General features: G+C 36.7%; 2 protein-coding genes across 4 annotated transcripts; one reads left to right on the top strand and one right to left on the bottom strand.

The window, feature by feature from the left end:
- The first annotated feature begins 5,377 nt into the window (after positions 1-5,377).
- Positions 5,378-10,317, top strand: LOC132621140 (probable splicing factor 3A subunit 1). 3 transcript variants are annotated; one of them, XR_009575430.1, is made up of 6 exons: positions 5,378-5,535; positions 6,601-8,759; positions 8,876-9,175; positions 9,629-9,693; positions 9,827-9,904; positions 9,999-10,317. XR_009575430.1 is itself a non-coding variant. In XM_060335282.1 (3 exons), exons 2-3 carry the CDS (start codon positions 6,609-6,611, stop codon positions 9,143-9,145), a joined length of 2,421 nt encoding a protein of 806 aa, XP_060191265.1. In that variant the 5' UTR covers positions 5,378-5,535; positions 6,601-6,608; the 3' UTR covers positions 9,146-9,314. The 3 variants fall into 3 exon arrangements, 1 of the variants encoding a protein (XP_060191265.1); XR_009575431.1 differs by having other exon boundaries at positions 9,342-9,693; XM_060335282.1 differs by lacking the exons at positions 9,629-9,693; positions 9,827-9,904; positions 9,999-10,317 and having other exon boundaries at positions 8,876-9,314.
- A 3,473-nt stretch (positions 10,318-13,790) lies between these two features.
- Positions 13,791-19,227, bottom strand: LOC132621141 (vacuolar-sorting receptor 6-like). The gene is made up of 12 exons (XM_060335283.1): positions 18,693-19,227; positions 16,905-17,597; positions 16,725-16,813; positions 16,396-16,465; positions 16,154-16,237; positions 15,976-16,052; positions 15,761-15,842; positions 15,099-15,181; positions 14,949-15,012; positions 14,709-14,837; positions 14,355-14,458; positions 13,791-14,165 (listed from the first exon to the last, which is right to left on the bottom strand). The coding sequence occupies exons 1-12, from the start codon at positions 18,985-18,987 to the stop codon at positions 14,043-14,045; spliced, it is 1,893 nt and encodes a 630-aa protein (XP_060191266.1). The 5' UTR covers positions 18,988-19,227; the 3' UTR covers positions 13,791-14,042.
- Positions 19,228-23,339: the final 4,112 nt, after the last annotated feature.

Below are 23,339 nucleotides of genomic sequence, written 5' to 3'. Positions count from 1 at the left end.
AGTAGCCTGTAGCATCTCACTTGCTTGAAAAGCCTATGAAACTAGGTGTATCTTGGCAGACTTATTTTACAGGTTTTAGCAGCTTTCAGTGAATGAACATTCCATCAGGGACTAGCTTACTCCTTCGATCCATCAATGATGTTGTCGTTGATGTTCTCCATAAACGCGTTCATGCAGACTTTTGCCACTATCACAGTTTTCCTGGCAATTTAGATGTATGTTCTGCTGACAGATCCCTTCTTCAGTCTTTGAATGATACTAATCCCTGCTTTAATTGGAAGGAGATCTAAACTAATACAACTTGAGTTAATATGTTTTTGGTATGCTACTGTTGTATCATGTTACCCATTGACATTCAGAGTGCAAAATTCTTAGGAATGCAGGATTAATCATATAAAATGTAAATGTTGTGATCAAGCATCTTTGAATCTATTCAGCAAGTCTTACAACTTGTGAACTTTAGTACTTCCTCCGTTTAATTTATGTGACATTTTCATTAACAATATTATTCTGTATCATTTGCACCACTTTTTTAGAATAATTCAGTTAACTATGCAAATTTAAATTTCCATGTGATATTTCTATACTACACTAGTTTTCTCACTATCACTTCAATATTTTATAAACGAGAAGGGACCCAAGTTAGTGCTACGAAGCGAATTTGGAGGGAGGTCCCCAAAATTATTCTTACTTTTTTTTTCTTCTTCACATGTGATTTTACAAATACTTCGATAATACAAGCCTAAGAGTCCATGCATAACAAATAATGAAACAAAAAGACCGGCATTAATCAATCACTTGGCAACAGGAGCATTCATTTTTTTAGAAATTGGGAATACAAAGAATATGACTTGCCAATGTTAATAACCGGTTCAGGAACAATTACATGTTGGAGAAATGTGATTAAGCCCCTGCTAGGTCATGATGTTGTGTATAAATCACTCACATATTTTTCTAAATGATGTGTATCCGTTGTATTAATTTAAAAAAATAGTATAGATATGCAAGGACAAACAATTTTGTTGGAAATATTTTGTTCAAAAATTAGTATTTAAATATTTGCAAATATTGAAGCTAATTCGCAAATTCTATCTTAGCCAACGATGTTTGGGGATACCAAATTTTATTGTTTAGAATGTTGGTGAATATTTTTTTTTTCTTCTAATTTTGACGAGTGTTTTAGTAAAAGAGTGATTTTATTACTTCAATTCTTACGGTAACTTTTTTTCTAAGTGAAATTCATTTTTAAACATAACCTTAACTTCTGAGTATTCTTTTAATTTTAACGTCAAATACTTATTTTTTTTACATTAGTCATTCACCAAATGCCTACTCAGTATTTTTGTTATCAATTAAAATGAATGTCTTAATTTTGAATTTTGTGTCAGCCAAACAACCCCCTGTAATTTGAAACGTGGGAGTAAACATTTGGGTCGTTCGCACAAATTCCCCTATTTTAAGGTAGTCTTTAATTTTTATCCTCAAATTTGTGGCTTTAATTTTTGCTCTTCAGTATAATTTAAGATTTTGTTCAGCGTAAGTTTATAATTTCATATCACAATAATCTAGAAGTTATGCCGGACACGGTAAAATTTTCAAAACTCAGTATAAAATGGGCAAAAATACATCAAACTCCACAAAAATAGGCATGAAAAAGGATAAAGCATGAGTCCAGTTTCTAAGCACTACAACAAATTATGAGAAAATACTACACAAATTATGCCGCATAACTTAATTCTTACAGAACTTATGTCAAGCGAAACAAAAGTTCAGTTTCTAAAGATAAATGTTAAATGCCGAGTAAGGTAGGCCTGGATATTTTCATTAAATGAGAAGCGGTGACAAAAATTAAAGGACAATTTGTAGGATTGTCCTTCGCTGGGGGTGGTCTTTAATTTTTGCATCTCAAATTGGTGGTCTTTAATTTTTTGCCTTCGCTAAAAATCCCTTGGTTTCGGGTTCAAACACCGCTCAGTCAAAAATTTTTAAAAAATTCGCAAGGTAGAGTTTGGATTCGCAAGGCAGAGCTTTGCCTGGCGAAAAATTCCTTTTTTTTTTTTTTACTGAGCTGGAATTCGAACCCAGAACCTCGAGGTATTAGGCGAAGGTCAAAAATTAAAGACCACCGATTTGAAGGCTAAAAATTAAATACCACCCCAAATGAAGGACAATCCGCGCAAAAAAAAAAAGGTTGTATTATTTTTTTTTGCGCGGATTGTCCTTCATTTGGGGTGGTCTTTAATTTTTGCCCTTCAAATTGGTGGCCTTTAAGTTTTGCCCTTCGCCTAACACCCCAAGGTCGTGGGTTCGAATCCCAACTCAGTAAAAAAAAAAACTGTAAGGCAGAATTTCGCAAAGGCAGAATTAAATTTTGCCTCAGGCAGAATTTTTGCAAATCTATCCATGCAAAGGCAGAATTTGCATGGACGGAAATTCTATTTGTGCCCATGCAAATTCTGCCTTCTGCCTGAAGGGCAAAATTTAAAGACCACCATTTTGAGGGATAAAAATTAAAGGCCACTCCCAGCAAGGACAATCCTACAAATTGTCCCATATACAAGGGACAAAAATTTCTAAACATTTTATCAGAAAAAAGATCTTTTTTTTGCGCGGATTGCCCTTCTTTTGGGGTGGTCTTTAAATTTTGTCTCTCATATTTGTGGTCTTTAAATTTTGCCCCCCATATTGCTGGTCTTTAATTTTTGCCCTTCGCGTTACAACCCTGAGCTTCGCGCAGAAATCATGAGATTCTGAGTTCGAACCCCCGCTCAAGCATAAATTAAAAGAAAAAAAATCGCAAGGCAAGGTTTGGGTCTCATGTATGCCGGATCCGGTATTCACTTGTTAAGGAATAACCTAAGTTATGCCGAACCCGACAAACTCATGCCTTATGGGAAGACTTGGCATAAATATGCCGGGTCCGGCATAACTTTGGTTATTCCTTAACAAGTGTATGCCGGGTCCGGCATACTTATGGGCAGATTTTTAGTTAGGCCTTAACTAAAAGTCTTTTCCTAGTTATGCCTTAACTAAAAGTCTTTTCCTAGTTATGCCTTATGGGGCAGACTTTTAGTTAAGGCATAACTTTTCCTTAAGACATAGACTTTGCCTTATAAGACAAACTTTTAGTTATGCCTTAAGGAAAAGTTTCGCCTTATGGGGCATATTTTTAGTTATGCCTTATGGGCAGACTTTTATTTAAGGCATAACTAAAAGTATGCCCCTAAGGCGGAACTTTTCCTTAAGGCATAAACTTTGCCTTATAAGGCGGAACTTATAGTTATTCCTTAAGGAAAAGTTTCGCCTTATGGGGCATACTTTTAGTTATGTCTTATGGAGCACACTTTTAGTTAAGGCATAACTACCTTAAAAAGTAAAATATATATGCCTCAGGGTAAAGTAAAAAAAAAATATATGCCTCAAGGTAAAGTCTGCCCCCATCGGCTAGTGGCGGATTTAGAATTTTCACTCAGGGTGTTCGGAAAAATAATTGAATCTAAATATTCACTGTAATATATGTTTAGGGTGTTCAAAAGTTAATATATGTACATAAACACATAAAATTTACCCTAAATATACACTGTAATTTTTTGTCCAGGGTGTTCGGGTGAACACCCTGGGCTCTTGGTACATCCGCCCCTGCCATCGGCAGACTTTTGGTTAAACATAACTAAAATTCTGCCGGTGGAGGCATAGCGAAATTTAAACTCTGTCTTGCGGATTTTTTAAAAAATTTTGACTGAGTGAGGGTTTGAACCTGGAACCCATGGGTTTTAGCCGAAGGGCAAAATTTAAAGATTACAAATATGAGAGGCAAAATTTAAAGACCACCCCAAAAGAAGGGCAATTCGCAGAATCATTTTTTTGCGTGGATTGCCCTTCTTTTGGGTGGTCTTTAAATTTTTCCCCTCATATTTGTGGTCTTTAAATTATGCCCCTCTTATTGCTGGTCTTTAATTTTTGCCCTTCGCATTGCAACTCTGAGCGTTCACGCAGAAATCATGAGGTTCTGAGTTCGAACCCCCGCTCAAGCATAAATTAAAAAAAAAAAATGTAAGGCAAGGTTTGGGTCGCGTGTATGCCGGACCCGGCATACACTTGTTAAGGAATTATCAAATTTATGCCGGACCCGGCATACTCATGTCTTATGGGCAAACTTGGCATAAGTATGCCGGGTCCGACATAACTTTGGTAATTCCTTAACAAGTTTATGCCGGTGGGGGCATACTTATGGGCAAACTTTATGCCGGACCCGGCATAAACTTGTGAAGGAATTACCAAAGTTACACCGGACTCGGCATACTTATGCCAAGTCTGCCCATAAGGCATAAGTATGCCGGGTCTGGCATAACTTTGGTAATTCCTTCACAAGTGTATGCCGGTGGGGGCATAGCGAAATTTAAACTCCGCCTTGTGAATATTTTGACTGTGTGGGGGTTCGAACGTGGAACCCATGGATTTTAGCCGAAGGGCAAAATTTAAAGACCACCCTAAAAGAAGGGAAGATGTTTCATGGGCAATTCGCAGAATTGCCCTTCTTTTGGGGTGGTCTTTAAATTTTGCCCCTCATATTTGCGGTCTTTAAATTTTGCCCCTCATATTTGTGGTCTTTAAGTTTTGCCCTTAGCTTGGATACCTGAGGTTCTGGGTTCGAACCCCTGCTCAGGCATAAAATAAAAAAATAATTTCGCAAGGCAGGGCTGGAGGGAGTGTATGCCGGATCCGGCATAAAGTCCTTAAGGAAAAACTAAAGTTATGCTGGAGGGGGCATAACTTTTCCTCAAGGCATAGTTTAGTTATGCCTTATGGGGCAAAACTTTTCCTTAAGGAACTATGCCTTATGGGGCAGACTTTTAATTAAGGCATAACCAAAAGTATGCTTCATAAGGCAGAACTTTTCCTTAAGGCAAACTTTTAGTTATGCCTTAAGGAAAAGTTCCGCCTTATGGGGCATACTTTTAGTTATATTTTATGGGGCACACTTTTAGTTAAGGCATAACTAAAAGTATGCCCCATAAGGCGGAATTTTTTCTTAAAGCATAATTAAAAGTTTGCCTTGAAAAGTAAAAATAAATAAATATATATATATATATATATATATATATATATATATATATATATATATGTCTCAAGGAAAAGTCTGCCCCCTCCGGCATAACTTTAGTTTTTCCTTAAGGATTGTATGCCGGATCCGGCATACACTCCCCCCAGCCCTGCCTTGCGAAATTATTTTTTTATTTTATGCCTGAGCGGAAGTTCGAACCCAAAACTTCAGGTATCCAAGCGAAGGGCAAAACTTAAAGAGCACAAATATGAGGGGCAAAATTTAAAGACCACCCCAAAAGAAGGGCAGATGTTGCATGGGCTTGTTTTAAGTTTGGGCCTTGATGCAAATCCGGGTTATGGTCGGCTAGAAGGTTCATAATTAGAACCCCAAGCTCGTTCGTTTCTCTGCAAAACCCTTATCACTCTCCTCAACGGATCTGCTTGGTTAACTCCACGTATTCATTTTTCATTCCCACCTTCTTTAATCAGGTATATTTCTTTCCTCTAATATGTAAATTACGTCTTATTTTTCTCATTATTAGTCCCTATTCCATGGTGCGTTGTTTCTCTTCAAATATTTAAGAGAAGCATAACCCTAGAATCGTTTACAGATCCATTATTATTTGCTTTTCGAATTAGTGCAAAATACGACAAGTCCATTTATTGAAGAGAAGTGAATTAAAAAATGAAGATGTGAGAATTAGCTTTGGAATGGCGTTACTGTTCCTAACGTGGTTTGAGTGTTTCGTGATTAGCCACAAATTGTTATTTTTTTTCCATTAGCAAGTAATCCTTGATTGTCCCAAGCTTTACAGACTGAAGTGCTACTTAAAGCATATAACCATAACAAAATCAGACATACAACCATCTTTGTGGCCTTCGTTTTCGACCCATTACAAGTATCTTTTTTTTTTTTTTGAGGTTAATTTATGAACTTACTTATGTTATACCCTAATTTGTTTTGGGTTAAGAACTCATAAGAACACCATCAAGCTTTAATTTTGCTTGATTGAACGAAAAAAATAGAAGATTTAAGCATATCTATTGGTTTTGCATACTTCAATGGAGTGAAACTATGAACACATTTTTGGGTTTTGCTTGCTTGGAGTGAAACTATGAACACATTTTTTTTTTCCAGGGGAAGTTAGACATTTGGCCTCTCAGAAATGTTTACCGCCGCTAGCTAATATACATGTATTATACACTAATTGTACACATACACTAATTGAACACATATTATACATCTGTCATCTAATTTCTCAGTGGCGGCTGAGTAAGTTAATTTCCTTTTTTCTTCCGTTTGAAATGAAATGACACTATGGGCATATTATTGGTTTTTCTTGCTTGAATAAGTTAAGGTATAAGTATTTCTCTGGGTACTGATTGCTTGAATGACAACTGAAGTGAGGAGCATGTTCATTGGGTTTGCCCAAGGAAAACAAAATGAAGAGAGAAGCATTTATTTGGACTTCTTTTTTTCTTTCAATTATTCGTGCTCAAGGCTATGCCATAAATGAATGATTGTTTTTTAATGGAATTTGCTGCAACCTGCAGGAATAGAAATGTTTGGCACCACACAGATATTGCCCCTTCCGGCGCCCCCATTGGATGGGAATCTGGGACCAACACCTCCAGCTCAAGTGGTGGAGGAACCAAAGGAGGATAAGATGGAAGAGGATGAAGAGGACAACAATAAAACCGACAAGGTTCCAACATCTGTTGCAACACATACGAGAACTATTGGTATAATTTATCCCCCTCCAGATATTAGGAGTATTGTTGACAAGACCTCACAGTTTGTGGCGAAGAATGGTCCAGACTTTGAGAAGAGGATTGTTTTAAATAACGCTGGCAATGCAAAATTTAACTTCCTGAATGCTTCTGATCCTTACCATGCCTATTATCAGCACCGTTTGGCTGAAGCTCGCGCACAGAATCAGGCTTCTGGAGAGCAGCCTACTCAGCCAGAAGACAAAGAAGCAGCCCCTGCTCCTCCTACCGCTGATGGTGCTGAGACAACTGCAAAACCTGATCCGTCTGCTCAGTTTAGACCTGTCAGAAAGGTTCTTGAGCCACCTGAGGCAGAGCAATATACTGTTCGACTCCCTGAAGGGATCACAGGTGAAGAGCTGGATATCATTAAGCTTACAGCACAATTTGTGGCCAGAAATGGAAAGTCTTTCTTAACAGGGTTGACGAGCAGGGAGATTAATAATCCCCAATTTCATTTTCTGAAGCCTACTCACAGCATGTTCATGTTTTTCACTTCGCTTGCGGATGCGTATTCGAAAGTTCTGATGCCTCCTAAAGGCTTGACGGATAAGCTGCAGAAGAGTGCTGCTGACATGACAACAGTCCTAGAGCGATGTCTGCATCGGTTGGAGTGGGAAAAGTCACAGGAGCAGGCTAGACAGAAAGCTGAAGATGAGATAGAACAGGAGAGGTTGCAGATGGCTATGATTGATTGGCATGATTTTGTTGTTGTTGAGACTATAGATTTTGCTGATGATGAGGATCAGGATTTACCTCCACCTATGACCCTTGAGGAGGTTATAAGGAGGAGTAAGATGCCCACATTAGAGGAAGAAGAGTATGTTGAGCCTGGAAAAGAGGTGGAAATGGAGATGGATGAAGAAGAGGCGCAGCTAGTTGAAGAAGGTATGCGAGCTGCGACTCTTGAAGAGAATGGTGGTGTCAAAAGTGCTGAAACCAAGGCAATCCCAGAGGAACAGGACCCACCAATGCGGATTGTGAAGAACTGGAAGAGGCCTGAAGAGAGGATCCCGGCAGAAAGGGACCCGACTAAGTATGTTGTCTCTCCTATAACTGGTGAGCTAATACCTATTAATGAGATGTCTGAACATATGAGGATCTCTCTCATTGATCCGAAGTACAAGGAACAGAAGGACAGGATGTTTGCGAAGATTAAGGAGACGACGCTTGCGCAGGATGATGAGATTTCTAAGAACATTGTTGGACTTGCACGAACCCGTCCGGATATATTTGGTACTACGGAAGAAGAAGTTTCAAATGCAGTCAAGGCTGAGATTGAGAAAAAGGTAGAAGAGCCGAAGCAGGTCATATGGGATGGTCACACCGGTAGCATTGGGCGCACTGCAAGCCAGGCAATGTCTCAGAACAGTGCAGATGATCAGAATGATGCTGCAAATGATGGAAGAAACCTTCCTGGTCCGCAGGCTCCTCCACCTCCAAGACCCGGTCTTCCATCTGTTAGGCCACTACCTCCACCTCCTGGGCTTGCGCTGAATATTCCTAGGCCTCCTAATACAGTCCAGTATTCCACTCCCACCAGTGCTGGGGTTGCTGCTCCGCCTCCACCTCGACCTCCTATGGTTAACATGATTCCTCAGGTTCGGCCCCCGCCTCCTCCCATGCCACAGATGCCTGGTCAGCAAAATCTCATGAATCGCCCCCCAATGCCTCCATCAATGGCCATGAATTCGCATAGCCTTCCTATTCCACCACCTCCTGGATCACAGTTTACACCTTTGGGAGCACCTCGTCCCTTTGTTCCCCACCCGATGTCCCAGTCTGGAATGTCTATGGTCCCGCCTCCTCCTATGCCCCAAGGAATGCCGCCACCTCCTCCACCGGAGGAAGCCCCTCCTCTCCCAGAAGAGCCAGAGCCCAAGAGGCAAAAGCTTGATGAGTCTGTTCTCATTCCTGAAGACCAGTTTTTGGCTCAGCACTCGGTAGGGATAGCTTTCTTTCTGTTTTCTCCCCAACTTTTACATAATTGTCTGGGTCTCTTTGAGAACATTGTTTAATGCCTCATGCTTTCTTACATCCATGGTGGGTTGTATTTCAGGGACGTGCAACGATCAATGTATCTGTGCCGAATACCGACGAAGGGAATCTCAAGGGACAACTTCTGGGAATCACAGTGCAATCTCTGTCCGAAACCATTGCCAGTCTAAAAGAGAAGATTTCTGGGGAGATCCAGCTTCCTGCAAACAAACAAAAGCTGAGTGGAAAGGCTGGTTTTCTCAAGGACAACTTGTCTCTTGCATACTATAATGTTGCTTCTGGAGAAACACTCAGTCTCTCTCTGAGAGAACGTGGTGGGAGAAAGAGATGAATGGGGAGTTATTTGGCATGGCCTTCAAAGGTTTATTTTGCAACTGTTCGGCATATACCTTGTTATGAATTTAAAGAATTCTCCATACTTATTTCATGTTTTTGTGGAGATTATATTGGTCTTGTACTCTAGTTCTTCTTCCTGCAATTTAATCAACTTTATTTTTCAAGCTGATGGTTGTGGGTATCTACTACAGATTTTGGCATGTTGGCGATCATCCATGAGGACAACAGGAAGTTTACTAGTTCTATGTCTATAAGATGCAATGACTGTGGGTTGTATTTATGTTACTAATTTGTGTTTGTCTTAACATGTGCAGTTGCTCCAACCTAACTATAGCTCAGTTGTTATCTTGTTATATCTTCTTAGTCCAAGGCCCATTCTGGGATTGGAACTTTTCTGATGTCTTCTTGGCAAACATTTCTGATAATATTAGAGGCTTTCCTTTGCCATTAATATGTCAAATTCTTTTGTGGACTTTAGGACCTTAGAAGATGTGCTTGTCGTGGTGGGAGACGCTTGTCCCAAGCACACCTGCCTCTTTTGTGGTGCGTTTTTGGGGCACCTGAGCCCCTTTGTTCAAGCTATATGTAACTTCATTCTTTTCGTTTGTTTTGGTGGAGTCTGCTGTGTGGGGAAAGTGGCTAAGGTTTCTCTGATGCCTTTATTTTATCAACACAGCTTTACCCGGTTAGAGGCTATGATGTATGCTGTATTTATCGGTTGTGTTGTGAGTTCCTATCTCGATAGCAAAAGCAGGTAGAGTTTTTGCTCTTTTCATTGGTGAGCTCATTTTATTGTTTGGTGAGAACCTGTTGGTAGATATCAAGATTCTACACTTTCCTTTTTGCAGTTTGCCCTGGCTTTCGGAGGAGGTTGCAGATTGATGATTTGAAACATGCTTCATATGTAATCTTTGGGAATTCCTTATTTTTCTGGCAGATAGTGTGTCATTAGTATTCATTTGTTATGATTCTTAAGGGAATTGATTCAGTAGTTTTTATATGTGTGCTGTTTGTAGCTTGCACTACCCCATTTTTATGGGGATTGATCTTAACTTCACTTCCAACTGATGATATTAGTGCTAGTGAGATTTCAAAGCCAGGAATATGATGGACGTACTTTAAGAAGTTGCTTTCTATGAAATCATGCTCTGGAGCCATGTGTTTGCTCTAACTGTACAACTTTCCCTAGTAAGCAGATGGCTTTTGCGCATCAACAGAAGTGATGGTATATGGCTTCTTAAGGAGGTAGGTTTTTCTAGTGAGGACTATGGAGTATAGAGGAGTTTTCTTGCGTTTACCTGAATTAGATATTCGCCTAGAGGGTCGAGCGTTGTCTATAAAGTTAGTTTCCAATGTAGGTTCCACATTATTCCGAAAAATTGGTGGCTTCATGTGTTACAGGAAGGGGATGTATAATCTACTTGTGCTTGTGGTTGAGTGTTCCCTTCAACTATTTGATCATGTAAGATGTAGTAGTCAGATTATTAGAAATAGAAGAGGAAACAAGATCCTAGATATTTCCACCTGTATGAAATTGATTGGAATGGTGTGTTGCTAGTTTCAAAACGGAAAAGGATCAAATATATTTCTCGTTATATGTTGGGTCTAAATATGCACCCGTTGTTATACTTTCTGTTTAAATATACCCCTCCCATTATCACAAATTTGCTCTTAACTTTAACGGAGAGAGAAGTGTAAAGATCAAAATCAAATGCCTCACTCCGAACTTTAAATACTCTATTCCTTTTGAAAGAAGGTTTAAATATACTCCTCCTGTTATACTTTGACACAAATTTGCCTTTAATTTTAACAAAGAGACAAGTGTAAAGATCAAAATGAAATGCTTCACTCCCAACTTTAAATACTCTATTGCTTTTGAAGATCGCCTGTTTAACTCGACCCGATCTATCTTTTCTTCTTCATTCTCTTAAGAGCAAAATTTGACTGTGGGTAACAGGTTAAGTGAGACGGACTTATGCCCTTAATAACTGAATGCTTTCCATTCTTCATTGTTGCAAATGGGAAAGTTTTATAAGCTCTCACAATCAACCAACTCGTTGAAGTTAGTGAATACATATCTCAATACAGCTTATCCGAAATATAATAGGTTTTAAACTAGGATAAAGAATTAAATACTCTTGAAGTATAATTCATTCTTTATTGAAATTAAATGAACCTACGTAGAGTGAAATTGAAGCAAAAGATTCGTACATTCCGATCTCTAACTTATTTATAATCAAGATAGATGTGGCTGCTGGATTATTTCGTTCTTTCTAGTGACACCGCATGGCCACAGCTATTAAATTGTATACCAATTATTAGGGATAAGATAAATAATAGAGTAAATTGTACTTCAACCTCCTTAATTTTTTGGGTTTGGGAGACACCTTTTGAAATGGACAAAGGAAGGTGCAGTTAAATTCAAAATTTGTAATGTCTCGATCTTAATCAGGGAGGAGAGGTTTCAATAAGGGAACCAGAGCCGTGCAACCCCACGAAGAAATAGCTCTTTCCACTGATCTATACTTTTTCTAGGGATGATAAATGCACTTGATCTTAAATAAACGACCAAAAATGAAGTGAATATTACCATACAAAAAATCAAATTATTACAAACTAAGCGCATCTACAGTTCTAAGCCTCCTTCTAGGAAGGGTGCTCAGAAGCAACAAGACCTCAATAGGAAAAGAAAGCCAAACCAACAAATGAAAACTAGTTACAAATCCTATATAAAACTTGACAGTATCTAGCTTTCCAAGAACCTGCACACATGCTAAGTCTATCTCTCAGTTCCTTCTGTATTTGTGTCACTATAAAGTCTGTATTTACATTCAACTGCGTAAACTGTTTCCGGTTCCTTGCTTGCCAGGTATAGTAAATCATAGCTCCATATATAGCAGCTGCTATTTCTTTCCTCATTTGTCTCCAGTGCCTACTCTTAATCCAGTGCATAGATCCTCTTGCATTCCTAGCAGGGATACGAATACCAGACAAAGTAACTAGAGCAGTTCTTACAGCAGTACCGATCCACAATCAACAAAGAGGTGTTGTTGTGCTTCTGGAATTCCAAGATCACACAAACAACAACTAGTCTTCCCATCAATAGGAATATTCAATCTCAACAACCTCTCCTTTGTAAGCAATCTGTCCTGGTAAGCAAGCCACAAGATCACCCTCTGTCTAGGCAGCATCACAGCACTCCAAATCAAATCTGCTTGTTTCAGCCTTGTCATAGTCTTAAGCATGTCAATATAGCTACTTGACACTAAGTAAATACCATTAGTAGTTGACTTGTATGTGCCCCTTCTGTACCATTGTGCCATGCTATCCTTCAAACCATCCAATTTCTTCCACTACCAACTGCATTAATTCATGAGTTGGATAATGTTCCCAAATATTTCTATAAGTCTTCATATAAACCTCATGCATCCATTTGACCCATAAAACATCTTTCTTTGTAGCTAGTTGCCATAACAGCTTCCCAATAAATGCTATGTTCCATAACTTGCAACCCTTGATGTTTAAACCACCATTTTTTTTTGGCATACATACCCTCTCCCAAGAAACAAGTTTAACTTTCATCTGGCCTTCTGAGCTCCCCCATAGATACTCTCTACACTTCCTGTCAATGTATTTTGAGTACACTTTGTGGAAGAATAAAAACAGCCCCCCAAAACTTATATATATAGAAAAGTACAACATTAATAACCTGCAAGCGACCATCATATGAGAGCTGCTTTGAGTATCCGATGGTTATCCTGTTTGTGATCTTCTCAACTAGCTGGTGGCACTCCACCTTACTTCACCTCTAGGATGATAGGGGTAGTCCTAGGTACCCCTATCATCCAATCATGAGGTGGATAATGTGACCAGCATTTAAGCAATCGTATTGTATTAAATAAATTTAAATTTTCATCCGCTCTATGTTTTCTCGCTCAGCTCTACTGTTGATTTTCAAAATCTCGTCTTGCTTCATGGAATATTCAACTTGTTGAGCTTCAAATTTAGCTTGACCATCTTGTTACTTGTGTTATTGCTGGTATTGAAATCTTACTTCAACATGCATTTATGGTATTTTCATATCAATTTTACTTATTTAAAGGTGTAATTGTTACTTTTAAACATTTTACTGGTAGTTATTTTGAATATAAAATGTAACAATTATCATATTTTACTGGTAGTTATTTTGAATATAAAATGTAATAATTTCAAATGATAATATCATTTATAGGTAATAGCATATTTCAAAATTTTGAAATCACCTCAGAATGTTACTTTAAGTGGTTTTTCATTGTTTCTTTACCTCAACGTTCTTTAGGCTAATTAAATGAAATTATTTATTTCTACAATACATTGAGTACTTTCAGTTTTCTTTTCATTTTTAGAAAAATATATAATAGTTGATCATAATTGAAAGGTATTTTTGCCATTTTAAAATTACATGCAATGTTCAAACTCAATTTTGACCATTAATTACAATCAAGGAGTTTTATGAACCCATCCAAAAGGTGAATGCCCTATTATTTTCCAAATCCAAAAGGTTAATACAGATGATAGGATAGGGCTAAGACAGTAATCTCGATGGACATTAGGGGTTCTAAGTGAAATTTACTCTAAAAAAATTAGTAATGGACAATGTAAATAGCCAATGCGTTTCCTTTTGCAAGTATACACAGATGAATCCTGCATTTACATCTCAAAACTCTATTATACACAAATGGAAAAGCCAGTTTTTATGGACTCAAAAGTTGGCAAACTAGCATTAGGTATCTCATTGCAGATTTATCTAAATATGACTCTCTGTTGATCCTCTGCTTATTCAAGATCCATGACGTCGAAAAGTATCCCAAGAGAAGAACTGAAAATCATACGTTAGCACTAGGCAACGTTCTTCATACCGAGCTCTGTCGTAGAGGTACTTCAGCTTCATGATGCACAACCTGATCATTTTGATGGTTGTTATCAAGCGGCATGTACTGTGACATGATGGCCATAATCTCCGAGTCCATGTATGACTACAAATTTAAGAATAGTTAGCACAAGTATGACATTTCCCAAACAAAGCATTTATGCTATGGAGGATTCATACAGCTACCAACTAACTTGCGATTGAGGCATAATTGTTGTAGCATAAGTATGACTATCCGACAATATATATTATTGAGAGAGGGAAAAAACTGTAGGTAACTACTCGATATGCTTACCCGAAGTCTATATTTGTAAAAGATGTAACCAGCTACACCAGCACCCACTGCTATGGCGAGGACAGAGAACATAAGGACCCGTCCGATCTTTGATGAGTGCCTTTCTGTACAATAAGGAACAAGGTAAAATTGTAAGTTCATCTTGTTATGGCATGAAAGATTATCACGAAAATGATGCTTTGCATCTTCACAAAATGCGAGTTTTTAACGGAGGCAGCACTTCATAGTTAGAATTTTGTGAAAATGATGTAGTATTCAGAGTATGATAGTAAGGGCTAGCAGGTTGAAGTTGGAGTTCTGCTAGCTAAAAGATGAACAACATTTGTTAATAGTGCTGAATCAACTTTTTCTTACCTATACAGGTATCATGCTCCATTATGTACAGTTGATTTCCTGTACACTTGCAATCGTATCCGCCCCATGTGTTCTTACAGCTGCAGCCATCACACTGACAAACAATTCCTTCCTTGCATTCATCTACATCTGAGACGAAATATTGAGAGGAACCGATGTTGGAATTAGTACTTTCAAAACGTGAAAAGAACACGAGAAAATATCGGTATTGTGAACGGATCTAATAGGAATGTGAAATACCTTCACATTTATGGCCATCCCCTTTAAAACCAAACGGACACTTACAGCCTGATAGGTCTCCCTCCTGCTTCACGTTAACCAGATTTAAGCACATAAAATGGTTTAATCTTGACTAAATACAGATACAAGAAAGTATTGATTTTACTGAACTGAACATGCTGAGAATGTTTCTCCATTTTTGGTTTCTGACCAGCATCCTCCATTGTTTACCATACACCTTCCAGGTCCAATGGCTGTCGATAGCAAGCCAGTTAGAGGGGAAAAAAATTTAAGACGTCTAATGTTCAAGAATGACTAGCAACTCAATAAGCCAATTGTCTAAAATTCCCTATAATTCCTAGCAAGAAGACTGCTAGTACGACTCAAATAGAACATGTGAGCTCTTAAAAATATATCAAGTTGGGATGTTTTTCTGGACTGAAATAAGCAATATTCTGATGAGATGAGGGGTAACTTTCCTACAACAAGAAAGGATTTGTAAGCTATGTTGCTCGGATCCTCCATAAATGTCGTAGCGCCCTTTTCGGATCCTCCAAAAAATGGGCAATACGGCATTTTTGGAGGATTCCAAGTAACATAGTCCATAAATTAATACGGACAAAGACACATTGTTTTGCGATCTGAAACAGAAAATGGCCATCTATATGTTACTTTTAAATAGTCTTGCATAGTTTAACAGAGACGACAGAAATGAACAACTAACTTCTAGTACACTCACGTCCAGTAAACTTCTGTTTTGGAATTCAAACTCTACGAGCTTAAATTCAATTGATCTATGTATAACTGATGAACAAGAAGTGCCACTTCCATACCTTTGCAAGATTTGTATCCATCTCCTTTATACTGAACGCCGTTCACTGAAGGGCACTTACAAACTCTTCCTCTAAAAGTGTCCTTTAAAAAAGATAGATCAAGGCACAAGCATGAGACTCATGTAAAAGGTCGTTATGTATACCACAAATGCACTACAGTTTTTTATGATGGAAGACAATCATTTTAAGATTTCAGAGAGCATTATTTGCCATACCTTGCAGGCCGTTATGTTAGATTTTGCATCCCTCCAACAGCCACCATTCCTTTCTAGGCATTCATTGGTTTCCAAGTCTATTTTCCATTGAGAATAAGCAACAATTTAGCAAAATTCTGCTTATTTTGTGCAAATAGGTTTTGTAGTCAAGATCATGAAGAATGAAATGGTGTCAAACCTCCGCTTAAACATATCGAGGGTTCAGTTGTTTCCTTAAATCCAGCACATATGGCTTTCAAAACAGCAGTCCTCTCCAATTTTCCTTCAAGAAACCATAAAACATGGATTTGAGTATTCAAGTATGAGAATAGAGATCCAGAAGAATATTATATCCCTGGGACAATTTATCATAAAGTAGCTCTAAAAATAAACAATTAGTTAGTCTAGGTTGGACCTTATTTTGCTACATTTACATCATACCTCGATATTGAACATCATTGATGACCATTGTTGGTAATATTGTCACATCACCACGAGGTCCTCGACCAACCTATCAAGGGAATCAAAAGATAAGTTTAAGTTTATATGCAACATATTCTCCGATAGAAAGTATAAAAATAATGAAATAGGAACGGTAAAATAACTGTCATTATAAAGACATCACAAAAAATTGCAGTGCTAAAATTTCCTGAACCAGCAAAGCCATTACGATTCTGGTGATAACGTAAGTATTACATTATGTAAAATATCAAAATGGTCAATCATGTCACAATTATGAAATGATTAGAGATTTTTAGAAGGAAAGAGACCTGGAGGTCTTGCTCAGTCTTTAGCACTTCATTTTCTACATTAGCCTCTGGATCCCCCATGCATTTCTGTATCTTGTCAACAGGTAGATCTGATGAATCGAATGAAAACTCAAAGAGTAACTACTGAGAACAGTATAAGTTATCAATAATGACCAAAAAAATTACTTGAAAGACAGATACCAAGTGATTTCATGACCTCCTCAGCACATTCTTTGCTGTATCTCTTTTGCTTCATTGAACATCTAATATGGAAATCCGTCACATAGTCCCACCAAACCCAAGAACGGTTACTCTCATTTGCAACTCTGTGCACGCAGAGCTGCCTCAAGTTCTCAAATACGACATCCTTCCCTTGGTACCCTTCCCCAAAATCCTTCTCCGGGTCAGGAGCACAATATCTCCCGTGATTTATGCACTGAGATTTGCACTGGCTGCTAAGAATGAAAGCTTCAGGACAGTACCAAGTAATATAATGAGGCGTGAACATAGTATAACCGCCCTTTTCAAGTATCTGAGCATGTCCCTTGAAGTTCTTAATGAAATTCATCTGCTCATCACAACGGACCCCGCACTCGTCATTGCTATTAGTCCACAGCTCATATTCTACTCGCTGATCAGGGTGCGGCATTGACTCCGTCCAATCCATTTTAATCACGACTTCTTCTCCTTTATTCAGAGCTTCTTTTAGTATGTCGCCAGAGGACTTTCCGATTAAAGCGGATGGAATTCCAATCTTCTCGATGTATCCATCGGCATCCGAGCTTTCTTCAGGAGAATCCATAGTTATAAGAGGCTCTTCTATGCTATCAGCAACTAGAACCGCAGCTGCTCCAGCCTGTTGGCCATTCCAGACCTTCAAAGCAAAATAGCAGTCTGAAAAAGAAAAAATAAATTGTTTAATTGTTGAAGGCATAAAACTTTATCTAATATGTTAAACTTTCTAGTAAATTATGCATAGAAAAATGAATATCCAACAGTTGGTAGTGTCTCCTCAACTAAAGAAATAGATTCAAAAGATCCCTTTAACACAAAGAAACAGTCAAATAACTAAAGAAACATAGAATTTAGCATCTGCTGGTTGTTGCTTGAATTCTTCTTTCCTCCTACCAATAAATTTCTTTTTCTTTTGTTTGAGAGTATCAAAAAATAGAAGTTTTATCATCTATACTTTCATTCGATCGAAGAAGGTGGCCCTACTAAACATGAACCTTGGTGCACAAGCCAGAAACTGAAAATACCAACTGTTCTTGAAAGTACAAAATCTGATTTTAGTCAAACCACAATTTAGTATTGAAATAGGCATAGATTTCCATTTACTGAAGATAGCACTCCAGCTTGTATGGTAATCGATGGATAATTTTCAAGAATAATATAAATCCTTTTTAAAAAAACAATCACAGAAGAAGAAAAGAACAAAAAGAAAAAATAAGGGCTGCTGGTGTATACACAAGTGAAGACTATAACAAAGGACAATTGAGTTCCAAACGGAATACTCTTTTTTAATGTTGTGTACAAGGTTTAAACCACTTCCTTTGACTAATCTTCAGATGAATCATCTCATACATACTTTCAAGTTTCAAGATTCACTCAAAAGCATAGAAGGAACCACCAAGGAGTGTGATGGAATGGATGAAATTAGGAGCGGACCTAGAAGGTTACCTTTGGGTCGGCCGAACCTGATAACTTAGTCCAAACTCTATAAATTTGTATTAAAAAATTCACTAAATATGTACAAAAATTAAATTAAGAACCAATTACTAATATTTAGTGTCGATATCCTAGAATTCAGAACCCATAAAGTTTAACTTCTGATTCCACCTCTAGATGATACCATGTCGTTTATTAAGAATATAGCAGTTAAAAAAAAAGAGGCAACACTACAAAATAAAAAAGCACCAACTTTTAATCACCAAAATTTATCTTTTTTCAGTTTCCAAATCATCAACTATTAAAAAAATAAAAATTTACCTCCACGATCAAGAAGAAGAATATTAGGACGATGACCCTTAGACTTGAAGGGCTTATCACCACCAAAAGAAGTGCAACCATTAGCACCTTTCTTAGGATAAACAACAGTTCCAACTAAAGAACCACCATAATCAGGAACACCAAAATTACCAATAGAAGCATCATGTTTTGAGTGCATAGAATAAGGTGACAGAACACTTATACTATTCTTCTCCACTATAAATCTTGCCTCAGTTACAACAACCTTCGATACTATCAAGAAACAAAGTACAACTAGGAAAAAAAGAGAAGACATGTTTGTAAGGTGACAAGGTACAACAAAACACAGTGATTAATTTATGGGGGTTGCTTAAAAAAGAGTGAAGGATGTATAGACAAAAGCTGAACAGGTGTTAAGAGGAGAAAAAAACAGATAGTTGCATTACATAATGGGCAAGAAAATTAAGAAAGAAAGAGTCAAGAGAAGACTATGAGAAAGAAGGAGACTTTTTTTTTTTTTTTTTGAGTTTTTGTGTGTATTATCTTGTGGAATAGTTTAGTTGTTTGTATGACGTAGAAGAAACGAAACAAGTTTGCAGTGGGGGGTTGGGGGGTGGGCGTGGAAGGTGGTGGAAGGAGTCAGACTAACTACCAAAGATGGCAACTGCTGAAGTTACCAACTGATAATAAACATATTTATATTTATAATATTTGATTTTATGGGGATTTGTGGGGGAAGAGGGAGAAGATTGGTATTATCTAGTGGATTAATTGAGTATAGGTTTTCTAGTATTTGATCCTAGATTTTGGGTTCGAGTTTTGAAAATATTATCTTTTTTGATAATTTATCCATTTTTCGGTAATTTACCCTTTAGTGATTCTTACAGAGACAAATTAAAATTAATTTAATAGTCCAAACTCCAAAGTTATACAAAAAGAATAAAGTATATATTATCTGTGTGAATTTGAACTAGTCGTACCGGTGGATTCCTAGTAGTATGGTTACAAAAAAAAGATAGTATCTATTATCTACGTGAATTTGAATTACTCAGAGCAGTGAATACCTGATATCAAATGGTTATATAAAAAAGAGTATGTACGGTCAAACTCTCTATTACAACCATCATCTATAACAACATTTCATTATAATGATCAAGTTTGCTTAGAATCAATTTTTCATGTTATGATATATTGTATGTTCTGTATAATAGCATTTTGTTGCTGCACCCAACAATATCATAGACAGACGACATTGTTATAGAAACATTTGATTGCATTATTTACGTTCATATCATCTGTCTTTAAAATTTTTAATAATATATGTATATATAGCCTTAATCATTAGAGCATTTGTCTAAAGTACTTTTTATATTTTCCTTAAACGTCTTACTTAATTAACGTTTACCGATTGGAGCAGTAAGGGTAAATTTGAAGAAAAAAAGGAGATATAGATGATTTATTGTATTTCTATGATGTTAAGTATTTTGAAATTAATTTAGCATACCAAAATGACAAGTATTTGAGACTGAATGGAGTAATTTTAATAAAATAATTAGGTTTGATAGCTACATTTACTTTATATTAAGTGGAAATATTTTCACCTTTCAAAAGTAGGATTGTAGTTTTAAATTGCTGTTAGTAAAACAAATGTAATTTGTGGAGGGTGATATTGACATCAATTGCCAAATAGAGTTCTACTTTGGAAGAGAAAAAGGATAATTATGAAATCGTTTAGGTAAAAAGTACAGTATCATATTTTTTTCAGAACAGGTGGAAGAATATATGAAAAATAGAAAAGTTTGAATTAATTTTTTTTTTGTTTTTAGGTAAATATTTCCTTTGAATTAAAAACTTTTGTTTTTAGGCAAATATTTCCCTTCTATCTTTGCGTAAATGTAAAGTAATAACTTTTCATTTCTTAAATCTTAAGATGACAGGTCGTTTAGATGTCAAGAGACGCTCGACTCCACCTTTGTTTCTTGGCTTAGATAGTTTCCCAAATCAGAGCTATTTATAAATTATAAGTAATCGCCAAAAACCTCATATTAAGCTTGATAAATTTCTCTCACAAACATTTGTTTTTATATAAAACAAGTAGTATCACTTTTAGAAAAGAAAGAAATTGCCATACCCCATATCAAATTGGTTGAAAATAGCTCTTTGGAATGTATTTATAAAGCCGGGCAATTTGTAGTATTGCCCATTGTTCCTCAAATTGGTGGTCTTTAATTTTTGTTCTCTGCCTATGCAAGGCAGAATTTGTAAAGGCAGAGGACAAAAGTTAAAGAACACCAATTTGAGGGGCAAAACTTAAAGACCACCAATTTGAAGGGCAAAAATTGAAGACCACCCCAAATAAAAGGTAATCCGCATAATAAAAAGTATAAAGCTTTGAGTGTCCAATTTGAACTAGAATTTTATGTTTAACAAGGACATTTTTTTTTGTTGGAGAGCGAGGATAAAATGTGCACTTGCACAAATGGCACTTTTTGAGGTCACTACTTAAATCTTGTCCCTATTAATTTAGCGGCTAAATTAATCTGCAAAAAAGAATTTAATGTTGTAAAATTAAGCTAAAAGAGTAATTAATAATATGAAATAAGAAAGTAAAACAAGAAATGTATAGTGCAAAAGAGAACTATATTCATCCTTCCAAGTGTTGTTCAAGTGTAAGTACATCACCTATCATACCCCTATATGTACTACTACATAAAAGGTAGTCAAAAGGTGGCAATAAACATGACAATAACTATGAAGGTCATGGAAAGATCATGGAGGAGTGAGAATTAATATTTACATAATGAAGATAGCAGGTGAGAGATTTAATAGCTACATTATGAAAAAAGTAGTAGGAGTTAATTCTTTAGAAGTTGGACATCCATCATAATTCTAATATTTCATAACATCCAATTATTTTTAAAAACCAAATTTAACCCACTGAGGTAACAGGAATAATATCTAAAGAAAAGCCTCAAAAGGATATCCATTGCAAATAATGAGGAAATTACACACAATGATCTTGAAAATGAACGGTCTTAAACGTTTGACCCTACTTGTCCCATGAACAAACCTTCAAAGCCAAACTTTTTAAACTTGAAGTTTTTTCCATAAGTTAAGCGGGGTAAAAAATTCAAGACCGCCGATCTCTAAATTATTCTTATAAATCACCCGCAAATAATTAATACAAATAAATTGTAGGGTCAATGGTCCGATGACTTGGGTCAGCGTAGAAACTTGGTTAACAAAAAGCTGAAAAGAGACATTCACCATTCACCAAAATTTGATTCTATTTTAATTGATATTTTTACGTTTATTGTACGTCATATTAGCAGAATTGTTACGGCAACTATTGTATAACACTATGCTTCTTCAGATACAAGTGGATAGATACCATTAAAGGGTCATACATATGGCTCATATTTTAATTTTAGGCGTCGTATTAACCCAATAAAAAAAAATTGTTTTGAATTTTTGGACAAGGAAAAAAAGGGTACAAAGTCTTTTCATTAGTTTCTAACTTTCTATTGCTATTTTTTCCTTTTTTCTTTTCTTGGAAGGCTGACGTTGGGGAAATGGGAATAGATTGTTATCCTACTTGTAGCCATAAAAGAAATATTAAAAGCTCTCAATCATTATTATTAGGTCAATTAGCATTAATAAATGTCCACATTGAACTAACCCCATTTTATAAAAATAAAGAAAATCCTAATATTTCGTTCTTTACAAACAAATAGACGAACTGTAAGCATGAAATTATGTTTAAAAAAATCATGTTTATTAGTGACACTAGCATTGCATACGGCATACCCTTGTATTGTTTTGTAGAGTAAATTTCTTAAACGATGACCCATGTATTGAGAATTATCTATAAATATCACTTTTGTTTTATTATTAAAAAACTGTCAAAAACCGACAGACAAAACCGACAGCCTGCGTCGGTTTTTTTCATTGAAACTGATGGGAAACAGACCCAACACGGTCCGTCGGTTTTCATAGCGTTGCTTTCTGGAAACCGACGGATTGCGTCAGTTTTTTGCGACGGACTACGTCACTTACGCAGTCCGTAGGTTTTTTATCCAATAAAAAAGAAATTAAAAAACCGACGGACTGCGACGGTTTTTTAAATTATTAATTTTTTTAATTTAAAAAAATAATAAGTATAAATTTATAAAAAAAACTGACGGACTACGACGGTTTTTTTTTAAATAAAAAACCGACGCAGTCCGTCGGTTTTTTGGGAAAATTCCTGCATTTTCTGCAGCCACACCTGCACAAAACCAACACAAAAACCTACTCAAAACCAGCATTAAAATGCTCTAAATCAATTCTAAAAGAGCTACAACACATAAAATCATCCTAAGTAACCATCAAACACTATCTAAACACGTCAAATATGATTTAAATAGACCTTCAAAGTTCAAAATATTCAAATGTCCAACCAAAAGTACCATTAACTAGTTCTACATAGCTTTAACATAAGTCCATAAGTCCATTATGAAATCTAAACTACTACAACTCTTCGTCTGGGGTCCGGGCTACGAAATCACCGTAATCATCATCTTCTGGGTCAGCAGAGGGGGGGGGGGGGGGGGGCGCACACCAAATGGGCCATATGCAATGTGGCTTTTAACTTGTGCATTGAGCGATTCAAGTTTCGCTTTCATCAAT

The sequence above is a fragment of the Lycium barbarum genome, chromosome 12 (assembly GCF_019175385.1).
Source record: "Lycium barbarum isolate Lr01 chromosome 12, ASM1917538v2, whole genome shotgun sequence".
Classification (NCBI taxonomy): domain Eukaryota; kingdom Viridiplantae; phylum Streptophyta; class Magnoliopsida; order Solanales; family Solanaceae; genus Lycium; species Lycium barbarum.
Note: the sequence above shows the minus strand (reverse complement) of the source record. Positions and strands in the feature narration are given on the sequence as shown.

What these genes read in the sequence shown, in the direction of transcription:
- LOC132621140 (XM_060335282.1), top strand. Translation starts at nt 6,609, where the DNA reads ATGTTTGGCACCACACAGATATTGCCCCTTCCGGCGCCCCCATTGGAT. An exon ending in AGTTTTTGGCTCAGCACTCG is followed by an intron (nt 8,760 to 8,875) that starts GTAGGGATAGCT and finishes GTTGTATTTCAG; the next exon opens with GGACGTGCAACGATCAATGT.
- LOC132621141 (XM_060335283.1), bottom strand. Translation starts at nt 18,987, where the DNA reads ATGTCTTCTCTTTTTTTCCTAGTTGTACTTTGTTTCTTGATAGTATCG. An exon ending in TCTTCTTCTTGATCGTGGAG is followed by an intron (nt 17,598 to 18,692) that starts GTAAATTTTTAT and finishes TTTCTTTTTCAG; the next exon opens with ACTGCTATTTTGCTTTGAAG. An exon ending in GGATGGCCATAAATGTGAAG is followed by an intron (nt 14,838 to 14,948) that starts GTATTTCACATT and finishes ATTTCGTCTCAG; the next exon opens with ATGTAGATGAATGCAAGGAA.